Below are 14,630 nucleotides of genomic sequence, written 5' to 3'. Positions count from 1 at the left end.
CTTAGCCAACGGACAATCAAGAAAGAGATGTTTGATATTTTCGTTATGGTCACAAAAACTACATCTAGCAGAACCCACTCAGTTGCGTTTTGCCAGATTATCCTTAGTCAAAATGACTTGTTTATGCACAAACCACATAAACACTTTGATTCGCAAGGGTACCTTTATTTTCCAAACGTACATGGAGGAAGCCACGTATCCTCCCAGAACCTCGTATTAGCTCCATTCCCGACTATGAATCTTGTTTTGTTGAAAAAGAGTTGTTTAACTCTCATCAAGCCTTTCCAGAAAGGTGAGTCAGAGGGCCTCACAGTCACCTGGGCCAGGGTTTTAGCATGAAGATACTTATTACGCAGAATCTGTGCCCAAGTAGCCTCTGTCTCTGACGAAAGTTTAAATAGCCACTTGCTAAGGAGACATATGTTTTTGACTTCCAGATTTTCAATTCCTAGGCCCCCTTGGTCCTTCGGCCTATAGATTATATCCCACTTAGCAAGCCTATACTTTCGTTTAAGCTCATCACTCTGCCAAAAGAATCAAGATCGATAAAAGTCTAACCTTTTCCTGACACCCACCGGGACCTGGAAAAAGGATATGAGAAACATAGGCATACTGGTAAGGACCGAATTAATCAAAATTAATCATCCTTCGTATGACATGAGCTTCCCTTTCCAACAGCTCAGTTTCTTTTCAAAACGATCTTCGATGCATTTCCACTCTTTGTTAGTCAGCTTACAATGATGAATGGGTATACCTAAGTACGTGAACGGTAACGTTCCCAATTCACAACCGAACAATTGTTTATAAGCCTCCTGGTCATCATTAGCTCTTCCAAAACAAAACAATTCGCTCTTATGGAAGTTAATTTTGAGCCCGGGCAATTGTTCAAATAAGCATAACAGAAGCTTCATGTTTCTTGCTTTCGCCAAGTCGTGCTCCATAAAGATGATAGTATCATCAGCATACTGAAGGATGGAAATGTTGGAAATATGCCCTAGAGGCAATAATAAATTGGTTATTATTATATTTCCTTGTTCATGATAATCATTTATTATCCATGCTATAATTGTATTGATAGGAAACTCAGATACATGTGTGGATACATAGACAACACCATGTCCCTAGTAAGCCTCTAGTTGACTAGCTCGTTGATCAATAGATGGTTACGGTTTCCTAACCATGGACATTGGATGTCGTTGATAACGGGATCACATCATTAGGAGAATGATGTGATGGACAAGACCCAATCCTAAGCATAGCACTAGATCGTGTAGTTCGTATGCTAAAGCTTTTCTAATGTCAAGTATCATTTCCTTAGACCATGAGATTGTGCAACTCCCGGATACCGTAGGAATGCTTTGGGTGTATCAAACGTCACAACGTATCTGGGTGGCTATAAAGGTGCATTACAGGTATCTCTAAAAGTGTCTGTTGGGTTGGCACGAATCGAGACTGGGATTTGTCACTCCGTGTAAACGGAGAGGTATCTCTGGGCCCACTCGGTAGGACATCATCATATGCGCAATGTGACCAAGGAGTTGATCACGGGATGATGTGTTACGGAACGAGTAAAGAGACTTGCCGGTAACGAGATTGAACTAGGTATTGGATACCGACGATCGAATCTCGGGCAAGTAACATACCGATAGACAAAGGGAATTGTATACGGGATTGATTAAGTCCTTGACATCGTGGTTCATCTGATGAGAACATCGTGGAACATGTGGGAGCCATCATGGGTATCCAGATCCCGCTGTTGGTTATTGACCGGAGAACGTCTCGGTCATGTCTGCATGTCTCCCGAACCCGTAGGGTCTACACACTTAAGGTTCGGTGACGCTAGGGTTGTAGAGATATTAGTATGCGGTAACCCGAAAGTTGTTCGGAGTCCCGGATGAGATCCCGGACGTCACGAGGAGTTCCGGAATGGTCCGGAGGTAAAGAATATATATAGGAAGTGCTATTTCGGCCATCGGGACAAGTTTCGGGGTCACCGGTATTGTACCGGGACCACCGGAAGGGTCCCGGGGGTCCACCGGGTGGGGCCACCTGCCCCGGGGGGCCACATGGGCTGTAGGGGGTGCGCCTTGGCCTATATGGGCCAAGGGCACCAGCCCCAAGAGGCCCATGCGCCAAGAGAAGAGAAAAAGGGGAGAGTCCTAAAGGGAGAAGGCACCTCCGAGGTGCCTTGGGGAGGATGGACTCCTCCCCACCCTTGGCCGCACCCTTCCTTGGAGGAAGGGGCAAGGGCTGCGCCTCCCCCTCTCCCTTGGCCCTATATATAGTGGGGAAAAGGAGGAGCAAACAGACCTAAGGCCTGGCGCCTCCCTCTCCCTCCCGTGACACATCTCCCTCCTCCCGCAGCGCTTAGCGAAGCCCTGTTGGAATCCCGCTACTTCCACCACGCCGTCGTGCTACTGGATCTCCATCAACCTCTCCCTCCTCCTTGCTGGATCAAGGCGTGGGAGATGTCTCCGTGCTGTACGTGTGTTGAACGCGGAGGTGCTGTCCGTTCGGCACTAGGATCATCGGTGATTTGAATCACGACGAGTACGACTCCATCAACCCCGTTCACTTGAACGCTTCCGCTTAGCGATCTACAAGGGTATGTAGATGCACTCTCCTTCCCCTCGTTGCTGGTTTGTCCATAGATAGATCTTGGTGATACGTAAGAAAATTTTGAATTTATGCTACGTTCCCAACAGGAAATACCTCCGTCAACTAGATGCGGAACAAGGCCACCTACCTGCCCCGCATCCTTAGCCCGTCCTATTAAAATAGTCAGCATATCAACCACTATGTTGAATAGGATCGGTGACATAGGATCTCCTTGCCTTAACCCTTTGTGTGTCCGGAAATAGTGACCTTTGTCGTCATTCACTTTAATCCCTACACTCCCTTTTTGCGTAAAAGATTCAATCTGGTTTCTCCATGCCGGATCAAATCCTTTCATACGCAAAGCTTGTTGAAGGAAAGGCCATTTAACTTTATCGTATGCTTTTTCAAAATCGACTTTAAAAACAACGCCATCTAGTTTTTTTGAGTGAATCTCATGGAGTGTTTCATGCAAGACAATAACCCCTTCAAGGATATTTCTATCAGGCATGAAAGCAGTCTGTGACGGATGAACTACAAAGTGCGCAATCTGCGTAAGTCTGTTCGTCCCGACCTTGGTGAAGATTTTGAAACTAACATTAAGCAGACAAATAGGCCTGAACTGCTCAATGCGAACTGCCTCTGTCTTCTTAGGACGAAGAGTTATCGTTCCAAAATTCAGCTTAAACAACTGAAGCTGCCCCGCAAAAAACTCCTGAAACATCGGCATCAAGTCTCCTTAATGAAATGCCAGCACTTTTTATAAAACTCCACCGGAAACCCATCCGGTCCTGGAGCCTTATTATTTTCCATTTGTGCAATGGCCTCAAACACCTCTTTCTCCGTAAAGGGAGCTGTCAAAATCTCATTCTCGTCAGTCTCAAGTTGAGGGACATCCTCCACCCTAGACTCATCTAAAGACACAAAATTCTCTTCCGGAGGTCCAAACAACTGCTTATAATAGTTGGTAATGTAGACTTTCAGATTTTCTTGACCAACTATCGTCCCTACGTCTTGTTCTAATTGGAAAATTCTCTTTTTACGATGCTTCCCATTAGCTATCATATGAAAGAATTGAGTGTTATCCTCGCCTTGGACGATTTTGCGAACCTTATCTCGCAACGCCCACTTCAATTCCTCCTCGCGGAGAATCTTTTTCAGACGCAACTCCGCCTCCATATTAGTTTCCAACTCACTGGTATCTAAGATAGAAGTTTCAGCTTTAACTTCAAGGTTCTGAATAAGTAGAAGAAGTCTTTCCTTCTCTGCCTTATAAACCCATGCGTATGCTTAGCCCATCCCCGAAGGAACCTTCGGAGATGACGAATCTTGCATTGCCATCGCTCAATGGGCGACCTTCCTCCTGAGTCTTTAGCGCACTCCCGAGCTAACAACTCGAGGAACCCTTCTCTTTCAAACCATGCTAGTTCAAACGAGAAAATATTCTTGTTACCCACATGTGTTTGAACATCCGAGTCGACTAGTAACGGTGTGTGATCTGAGACACCTCATGTCAACGCCTGCACAGTTACCAAGGGAAACTTCTGTTCCCATTCGACACTAGCTAAAACACGGTCAAGCTTCTCAAAAGTTGGTAACGGTAACGAGTTAGCCCAAGTGAATTTCCTACCCGAGAGCTCTATCTCTCTGAGATCCAAGCTTTCGATGATGGTATTGAACATAAACGACCATCTGCCATAAAAATTATCATTATTCTTTTCCTCTTTTCTTCGGATAATGTTGAAATCTCACCGCACTAAGATAGGGAGCTGCTCGTTACCGCAGACACGGACCAGATCCGCCAAGAAATCTGGCTTGAGCTCTGGTTGCGCGGCTCCATAAACCGCCACCAAAGCCCAATCAAAACCATCGGCCTTAGATCTAACCCGAAACTTTACTGCAAACTCTCCCAAAACTACACTCCGAACTTCCAAAGATTCGCACTTAACCCCAAGTAAAACCCCACCGGATCTTCCTCGAGGGGGGAGGCAATGCCAGTCAAAATCTACCCCCCCCCCCCCAGATAAAGTGCTAAGAAATTGTGAAGTGAAGTTGCCTCTTCCAGTCTCAGACAACGCAATAAAATCCAAATGATGTTCAAGAGAAGCATCCCCTAGAAACCTTCTTTTAGCCAAGTCTTCATCACAGTTTCCAACTATGAACAGACATATGTTACCAAGGTAAAATCAGACAAACATTATAACGTGCCCTTCATCACAGTTTTGTAGAAATATAAATTAATTAATTTTTTTCTTTCAAACTATGAACAGACATATGTTACCAAGGTAGAGACCGGGAATCAAATTAGCAACATCATCTGTCCATTTTATATAGCCTTGCACAATGACCCCCTTGAGTATGTTCGCACGACAAAAAGGTCTATGCATAGGAAAAAGAGCTCTTTAGAAGTGATGTTCGCACAAATGACTGTTGATTTTTTGGTGAAATACTTTGGTCCAAAGGTATGTATATTTTCTGCTCTTTTTGTACTTTATATGTCCTTTCAAGGATTGCATTGCACAAACGCTAAATAAGAGCATTGTATCTATTTATCCATGTTTCTAATTATGTTGTAACTTGTCAACGAAATCAGACAGGAGCTTTCATCTTCCGCTGCTTTGTCACACGTACAACCGCAGTCTTATCAAATGTCGTTGGGCCAGCTAAACATATAACGTTATGTGGGCACCCAATTGCCTTCATGGCAATTAGCGTCTATGGTTTACCACAAGTAAGTCACCTACGTTCTTACTTCCAAAACAAATATCATGTTGTTTAAAAAAAATTCATCGTAAGCCACTAGATAATCCATGGTATAAAGATGTATCGCTCCCATTTAGTAACTTTTAAACCAATATACTTATTTCCAATAAATCATCCACATAGTATATTTTTATTTTGGAAAAATTCATTGTTTTTGGAGTGAGGCGGTTTGGCTCCGAGCACCATAGTGCTCGATATTAAAAAATAGATTTATAAGTTAATTTTTGTATGGATACATACAAATGTTATCTATTTATCCATAAAATTTCATTAAATAATACTTTAATTTGTAGGACACACAAAAGAATAAAATGTGGCTAAACTGAAAGAAAATGTAAACCCATATTGATTCTTGTATTTGTCTTTTTGTGTACACCACGTCTGGAAGGATATATTGATGGAAATCCATACCCTCATACTACACAGCTATAGGTGCATGTCCTTTAAAAAAATGTGGTATGAAAAGAATGTTTTTGTTCTTTTGACTTTTTGTTGTTTTTGTGTCTACTGTTGCTTTCGTTTTCTGGTGACAAGTCAGTGTTGTTACCAAAATTAATTGGTTGTGTTTGCTTGTTGGCGCATGGGGCCGTCAAACTCTCAATGACTCCCAAGTGTTTATAGCATGCATATAGTGACTGCACACAAGTGTGTTTATGGTAGGTAGGGGTTTAAGGCCTAGTTCTTTTGGACCATTGTCCTAGAATCTGGAACCCATATTTGTTTTTACAATCCTAGCTAGTGAGATGTAAACTGGTGGGATTGTCAAAGGGGTCAACTACTGAACCTTCACTAAGAAAGAATAGTAAGGCCCAACTCTGTGCATACATTCTATGTTTTCTTAGAACTATCACTGGTAGAAAAAGGGCCTATAGTCCCGGTTCGTAAGGGCCTTTAGTCCCGGTTCCGGAACCGGGACTAAAGTGTCGGTACTAATACCTCCGCCCTTTAGTCCCGGTTTAATCCAGAACCGGGACTAAAGGCCCTCCACGTGGGCAGTGCGCAGAGCCCAGTCAGGAGACCCTTTGGTCCCAGTTGGTGGCACCCACCGGGACCAATAGGCATTCACGCGTCAGCATTTCTGTGGCTGGGGTTTTTGTTTTTTTTTTGAAAGAGGGGGGGGGGGGGTTGGGGGTTTTGGGGGGTTAATTTAGGTGTTTCATATATTGTGTTAGCTAGCTATAATTAATAGAGAGAAGTGTCCTCTCTTATGTCCGTGCTTGGTCGACGCTACGTACTATACATACGTATAGAGAGGACTAGACACGCTGGCTAGCTAGTAGGCAAACGAAGGAAACAGAAGATCGTCATGAACATATATGCATACAGAGAGAAGTGATATCGACCACCTCTCCTTCTCCGAGAGATTGGTCGAACAACAAGTTCTCGTATATCTATCTGACACTACCGGCTACATATATACAATAATTATCTCTTACAAATATAATCATACGGACTCAGGGTCCACATAGAATTCTCCGTCTTCAGGGATCACGTGGTCAAGAAAGAATGCCGCCAATTCCTCTTGAATTGCTCGCATGCGAGCTGGTGCTAGGAGTTCATCCCGCTTCCGAAACATCTAATTTGAAGAAGGGGGTCAATACATATATATATATGAATGAATGAAACTCAACACAAATGATGGTAATAAAATAAAATTGTGAATGTTGTTATTTACGTACTTCATATTGTTCGTTAGAGTACCCGCCCCGCTCACAGGTCGTGTGGCGGATGGACTCGCAGATGTAGTATCCACAGAAATCATTCCCTTGTTCCTGCCACAACCACTTTACAAGAAATAGAGGTCAATCAAACTGATAAGCAAGAATGCTAAATGGTATTGATGAAACTAGCGCTTGAATCACTAGGAGATGCGCGGAACATGCTACTATAGTACTTACTTTCGGGTGTCTAAATTCCAGGTCCTTCGGCAGTCCCGGAACTGTTTTGGTGAATATTCTCCAAACCCTGCCGGACAAAGAAAACAATTACTTGATATCAGGAAATGAACAAAGTTGCTGATATGGTGGATAATGATCGATTTAACTTACTTCTGGAGTATTTGAGTCATGTCTACATAGTCCTGGGGATCTTTTCGTTTTGAGTCTAAGACGGTTACTACTCCCTGCTCAAGCTTAATCTCTAGGAGAATATAGTGAAAACTGCACACACATGCATAACTCATCAATTACATTACTATAACCTTGACTAATATATAAGGGAAACCGAATACGCACAAGACAGTAACACTCACCTGAAGTTGTAAGGAAAGAGTATTATATCTTTGTTTTGATTTATTACGAACGATCGTAGCAAGTTGGCCTCGGTAGCTGCGGCATGAAGTTTAACCTCAGTTGCATCTACGAGATATGTGTTAATGAACCCAATATCACCGACTTGTCTTTTCTTCAATTCGGCGATCTTCAATCTGCATAATATAGTGAGGATGATTATAAATACATGCAATGAAAGATTATAAATACATACAACAAGTCCTCTCATAATGGTCCTCTCATACTTCTTCTCGCGCGATCTTGGCGTTCTCCTCCAGGGTCCTCTCATATGGTAACTTCTCTGGAGTCTTCAGAGAAGGACCGAATCTGTATGTCCTCCCGCCTCTGGTTGTACTGCTAGACGCCGACCGAGCAGACGTAGCGGTTGTCTTCTTTACTTGCTTAAGAGGCGGAGGAGAAGGACTACGACGCGCCGGAGCAGCTGGAGCGGTGGCAGGTCTCTTCCGCCCTTGCTGACGAGACGGAGAAGGAGGAGGCTAGCTGCTCGGGCGCGTCGGCGCAGGCGGAGAAGGAGGCGGAGTGCCGCCACGCGCCGGAGAAGGAGCCGGCCGAGGGCCCTGATCGTCACTCGCCGGAGGAGGAGGCTGTGGAGGCGGAGTGCCCTGACTCGCCGGAGGAGGAGGAGGAGGCGGTGGCGTCCAGTTCGGAAGGTTGATGAGCTCCTTCCGCCATAGGCATGGAGTCTTCAGAGCAGACCCCAGCCGAGTCTCCCCTTCACCGGTAGGGTGGTCAAGCTGGAGGTCCTCAAATCCCTCCGTTATCTCATCCACCATCACCCTAGCATATCCTTCTGGAATCGGCCGGCAGTGAAAAGTTGCGCCTGGTTCAGTAGGATAAACAGAGCCAACAGCCGCCTTGACCTTCAAATTCATCCATTGCGTCATAAGGTGGCAATTTTGAGACTCCGTTATAGCATCCACGGGATAGCTGGCAGGAGCCGTCAAGGCATGCTCCGGCTGAAGCAGCTCGATGGAAGCCACGCTGCTTATGCACTGAGATGGCGGGGTAGCTTCGGGGGAGGCTTCGGCAGTACGTTTGCTGCGATTTGCTTCTCGTTCCTCTATCTCGTCTACCCTTGCTTGCAGCGCCTACATTTGGGTCTGCTGCACTTTTTTCCTCCTCTCATGGGATTTGTAACTGCCTGCGTCCGGAAACCCAACCTTCCACGAAATGGAGCCTGGCGTGCCTCGTGTCCGTCCAGGGTGCTCAGGATTCCCGAGGGCCATTGTGAGCTCGTCGTTCTCTCTGTCTGGAAAGAACGTCCCTTCCTGCGCTGCTTCGATATACTGCTTAAGCATACTGACTGGTATGTCCATTTGATCGTTCGTCCAAATGCACTTCCCTGTTACAGGGTCCAGGGTTCCGCCAGCCCCGAAGAACCAAGTCCGGCAACGGTCTGGCCAGTTAATTGTCTCTGGTTCGATCCCTTTATGAACCAGATCATTCTCAGTCTTGGACCACTTAGGCCGGGCTACGAGGTAGCCACCTGACCCCGTGCGATGGTGAAGCTTCTTCTTCGCAGCATTTTGCTTGTTTGTCGCCGACATCTTCTGACTCTTTTTCGATGTCTTGTGGGCCGCAAATGCGGGCCAGTGATCTCTGATCTTCTCATATCTGCCCTTGAATTCTGGTGTCTCATTATTTTCGACAAACTTATTCAGCTCTTTCTTCCACCTCCTGAATAGTTCTGCCATCCTCTTCAGAGCAAAAGACTTGATTAATTTCTCTTTAACTGGGTTCTCTGGATTATCCTCAGGCGGTAGGGTGAAATTTGACTTCAGCTCAGTCCAAAGATCATTTTTCTGCATATCATTGACATAAGAGACCTCAGGGTCTTCTGTAGCCGGTTTAAACCATTGCTGGATGCTTATCGGGATCTTGTCCCTAACCAGAACCCCGCACTGAGCAACAAATGCGCTCTTTGTCCGGAGGGGTTCAATAGGTTGGCCGTCGGGCGCGATTGCTATGATCTCAAACTTTTCATCCGAGCTCAACTTTTTCTTCGGGCCTCGTCTCTTTACCGAAGTTGTGCTCGATCCGGAGGGCTAGAAAAAAGAACAAAGACTTAATTAATATGTGTACATACCAAAACAATGAATGCATCAATCAGCTAGTCAGCATAGGCTTAACTAATATATATACCTGGCCGGACTCGGTTCGGTCACCGGAGCCGTCATCACGGTCTCCTTCTTGCACCGGCGTTGGGTCACCGGAGCTGTCCTCATGTTCTTCTTCTTGCACCGGCATTAGGTCACCGTAGCCAGCTTGTTCACCCTCTCCTTCCAGACCATCGGTTTCGTTGAGAAACAACGAGATGGCATCACTTCCTTCTACGATTATGTCCCTCAACAACGCTTCTTTTGTTGCTTCGTCTAGGGCGGTGTCCATAGTTTCTACAAATATTTACAACATGGCAATTATTATTCAAACATGACAGATGGATATATTAGTGCCAAACGTAGAACTAGCTACCTAATCATAGTAAGCTATCGGGAGGGGTATATATCGACAACGAAGACACTACATCTATGTCCCTCGACGACCCTCGTTCCCGATAAAAAAAAGAGGAAGAAAAAAAAAAGAGGATAAGAAAGAATAGAGGAGAAGAACCTTGGAACCCTCGACCCCTAGACGACCCTCTTCTTCCTCTCATGTTCGAGAGGATCGCCGAGGGGTCGGGAGGTTGCCTAGTGTCAAAGGATTCAACAAAACCATGTCTTCATCATTAGGCGAAAGTAACATGTGCATGATGGTACGAAGCTCTTCAAAGTTGTTCTGGAACGGAGTCCCAGATAGGATAATTCGCTTTTTGGTACAAAGTTCAGCAAGAGCCATCCGAATATCGCTATTTGGAAGGCCTTTGCTAAACTCGTACCAAAAGGCGGATTATTCTATCCGGGACTCCATTCCAGAACAACTTTGCAGAACTTCGTACCAACATGCCCTGGTTACTTCCGGCTAATGATGAAGGCATGGATTTCTTCAATACTTTGACACTAGGAAACCTCTCTCGACCCCTCGGCGATCCTCGACCCCTCGAACCCTCGACGACCCTGGAACCCTCGACCCCTAGACGAGCCTCTTCTTCCTCTCATGTTCGAGAGGATCGCCGAGGGGTCGGGAGGTTGCCTAGTGTCAAAGGATTCAACAAAACCATGTCTTCATCATTAGGCGAAAGTAACGTGTGCATGATGGTACGAAGCTCTTCAAAGTTGTTTTGGAACAGAGTCCCAGATAGGATAATTCGCTTTTTGGTACAAAGTTCAGCAAGAGCCTTCCGAATATCGCTATTTGGTACAAAGTTCAGCAAGAGCCTTCCGAATATCGCTATTTGGTAGGCCTTTGCTGAATTCGTACCAAAAGGCGGATTATTCTATCCGGGACTCCATTCCAGAACAACTTTGCACAACTTCGTACCAACATGCCCTGGTTACTTCCGGCTAATGATGAAGGCATGGATTTCTTCAATACTTTGACACTGAAACCCTCGATCCCTCGAACCCTCAACCCTGAAACCCTCGACCCTTGACCCCTTAACGACCCTCGACCCTCTACCCTAGTTCCCGACCCTCGACACCCTCGTTATATCGACAATGACGCGACATACATATACATGGGAAAATAATGTTATCGGGGAGGGGGTATCGGTACCCCCCCTCGTGTCGAAGTTTCTTCTTCTCCTCTATTCCTTTCTTTCTTCTTCTCCTCTTCTTTTTCTTCTTATCCCTCGAGAAAGGAAAATAAGGAAAAGGAAGAAAAGAGGAAGAAGGAAGAAGGAAGAAGAAGAAGAAAAAAAGAAGAAAAAAAGAGGAGAAGAAGAAAAGAATAGAGGAGAAGAAGAAAAAATAGAAATTTTTTTCTATTTTTTCTTCTTCTCCTCTATTCCTTTCTTCTTCTCCTCTTCTTTTTCTTCTTTTTTCTTCTTCTTATTTATCTCTCCTCTTCTTCCTCTCCCCTCTTCTTCTCCTTTCTTCCTCTTCTTATTTCCTTTTTCCTCTCATTCTTTTTCTTCTTCTTCCTTCTTAAAAATACAAGTAGTATTGCCTAATTCATTGTTCATATGAATATACAAACATTTGCATATTTACAATAATTAATATCACCAAAAAAATCTATGAACAGAAAAAAATCCTAATTTTTCTAAAAAACAATCTTTTGCATTGTTCACATACATATATACATTATAGCCACATACACATATACATCACATATGAACAAAAAAATTAAAGTAATAAAAATAAAAAAACAGAGCCGGGCGGCGGCTCACAGCGCGGGGGCAGGCGAGGGCGCCGGCGCGCGGGGGCGGGACGGGGCAGGGGCGACGGCGACGGCGAGCACGAGGCGGCGACGGCGAGCCCGTAGCAGGGGAGCTCGAGGCGACGGCGGGGGCGGCGAGGGCGCCGGCGCGCGGGGGCGGGACGGGGCAGGGGCAGGGCGACGGCGAGCACGGGGCAGGGGCGCGGGGCGACGGCGACGGCGAGCACGGGGCAGGGGCGCGGGGCGACGGTGACGGCGAGCACGGGCAGCCTGACGGCGTCGTCGAGGCGAGCTCAGGCAGCCTGGCGGCGTCGTCGGGGCGGGGAACTGGCGATGAAATCTGAAAAAACGCTAAGTCTTTGCTTATATAGAAAAAGGCTTTGGTCCCGGTTCGTGGCACAAACCGGGACCAATGCCCCCCTTTAGTCCCGGTTGGTGCCACCAACCGGGACCAAAGGCCAATTTTCAGCAGCCCAAAGGGCGGGAAGCGGTGGCCTTTGGTCCCGGTTGGTGGTACCAACCGGGACTAAAGGGGGGCAATGGTCACGGTTGGTGCCACGAACCGTGACCAATGCCCCCTTTAGTCCCGGTTGGTGCCACCAACCGGGACCAATGGCCTTGTGCTGCCCCGCGCCCAAAAGTTTAGTCCCATATCACTAGCTGAAGGGCGCCGGCACAGGTTTATAAGCGCTGGTGTGCCTCCCCATTCGAGCTCCTCTCTAATGCAGGCTTTCGGGCCTAAACTTGCTACTGTCTGTGGGCCTATTGGGCCTTCTGCGGGCCTGAATCCTGGCCCATGTAGGGTTTCTAGTCGTATTCAGGCCGTGGAGGCCCAGTAGGAGGCATTTTTTTGGTTTTTTCTTTTTATTTCTACATTTTTTTGGTTTTTTATTTTTTTATTTCTACTTACAACTAAATACTTACAGTTTTTTAGTGATTTCTTTTTGCTTTTAGGTCACAAAAATTATAAACTTTCTGTTAGTGCCATTAGTTTTAAATTTTGAATAGTTTAAATTTGAATTTTTAAAAATTTGTGTGAATCACTAGTTTATGAATAACTTTACTATAAAAATAGAATTTTTTCTATTTATTTTTTATTTATACTTACAACTAAATACTTATAGTTTTTTAGAGATTTCTTTTTGATTTTAGGTCACAAAAATTATAAACTTTCTGTTAGTGCCATTAGTTTTAAATTTTGAATAGTTTAAATTTGAATTTTTAAAAATTTGTGTGAATCACTAGTTTATGAATAACTTTACTATAAAAATAGAATTTTTTTTCTTCTTTTCTATTTATTTTTTATTTATACTTACAATTAAATACTTATAGTTTGATTTTAGGTCACAAAAATTATATTCGTCTGTAGCATGTTCGTCTGTTACAAATTTGGCATGGTATCATCATAATAGTTGCGGGAGAAAGTCTTCACTTTTTCTTCGCTTGTGTCATTTGCTTATTGCGCCGTAACCATGGATAATCTTCATTGTTTATCAGGATGCTTGGGTCAGCCTTGACATTGAAGGGAGGAATTTCATGAAAGTTTTCATAATCTTCAGACATGTCTGTCTTGCCGTCCACTCCCAGGATGTCCCTTTTTCTTGAAAGAACTATGTGGCGCTTTGGCTCATCGTATGATGTATTCGCTTCCTTATCTTTTCTTTTTCTCGGCTTGGTAGACATGTCCTTCACATAGATAACCTGTGCCACATCATTGGCTAGGACGAACGGTTCGTCAGTGTACCCAAGATTTTTCAGATCCACTGTTGTCATTCCGTACTGTGGGTCTACCTGTACCCCGCCGCCTAACAGATTGACCCATTTGCACTTAAACAAAGGGACCTTAAAATCAGGTCCGTAGTCAAGTTCCCATATGTCCACTATGTAACCATAATATGTGCCCTTTCAGCTCTCGGTTGTTGCATCAAAGCGGACACCGCTGTTTTGGTTGGTGCTCTTTTGATCTTGGGCGATCGTGTAAAATGTATTCCCATTTATCTCGTATCCTTTGTAAGTCAATAAAGTCAAAGATGGTGCCCTGGACAACAAGTACAACTCATCACAAACAGTGTTGTCACCTCTGAGACGTGTTTCCAACCAACTGCTGAAAGTCCTGATGTGTTCACATGTAATCCAGTCGTCGCACTGCTCCGGGTGTTTGGAGCGCAGACTGTTCTTGTGTTCATTGACATACGGGGTCACCAAGGTAGAGTTCTGTAGAACTGTGTAGTGTGCTTGAGACCAAGAATATCCGTCCCTGCATATTATTGAGTCTCTTCCAAGAGTGCCTTTTCCAGTCAGTCTCCCCTCATACCACGATTTAGGGAGACCTATCTTGTTAAGGCCAGGAATGAAGTCAACACAAAACCCGATAACATTCTCTGTTTGATGGCCCATGGAGATGCTTCCTTCTGGCCTAGCGCGGTTACGGACATATTTCTTTAGGACTCCCATGAACCTCTCAAAGGGGACCATATTGTGTAGAAATACAGGCCCCAGGATGACAATCTCGTCGACTAGATGAACTAGGACATGCGTCATGATATTGAAGAAGGATGGTGGGAACACCAGCTCGAAACTGACAAGACATTGCGCCACATCACTCCTTAGCCTTGGTACGATTTCTGGATCGATCACCTTGTGAGAGATTGCATTGAGGAATGCACATAGCTTCACAATGGCTAATCGGACATTTTTCGGTAGAAGCCCCCTCAATGCAACCGG

General features: G+C 45.1%; 1 protein-coding gene across 1 annotated transcript in view; it reads left to right on the top strand.

Annotated features, from left to right (window-relative positions):
• The window catches only part of LOC123056594 (wax ester synthase/diacylglycerol acyltransferase 11), a 35,598-nt gene that overhangs the window by 2,733 nt on the left and 18,235 nt on the right, over positions 1-14,630 (top strand). The window contains exons 6-8 of the mRNA XM_044479943.1: positions 4,866-5,057; positions 5,189-5,326; positions 10,379-10,384. Coding sequence (XP_044335878.1) covers positions 4,866-5,057; positions 5,189-5,326; positions 10,379-10,384 — 336 coding nt within the window. The remainder of the gene's footprint in view (positions 1-4,865; positions 5,058-5,188; positions 5,327-10,378; positions 10,385-14,630) is intronic.

This window comes from Triticum aestivum, chromosome 3A (assembly GCF_018294505.1).
Source record: "Triticum aestivum cultivar Chinese Spring chromosome 3A, IWGSC CS RefSeq v2.1, whole genome shotgun sequence".
Classification (NCBI taxonomy): domain Eukaryota; kingdom Viridiplantae; phylum Streptophyta; class Magnoliopsida; order Poales; family Poaceae; genus Triticum; species Triticum aestivum.
This window is presented reverse-complemented; position numbering and strand designations above follow the sequence as displayed.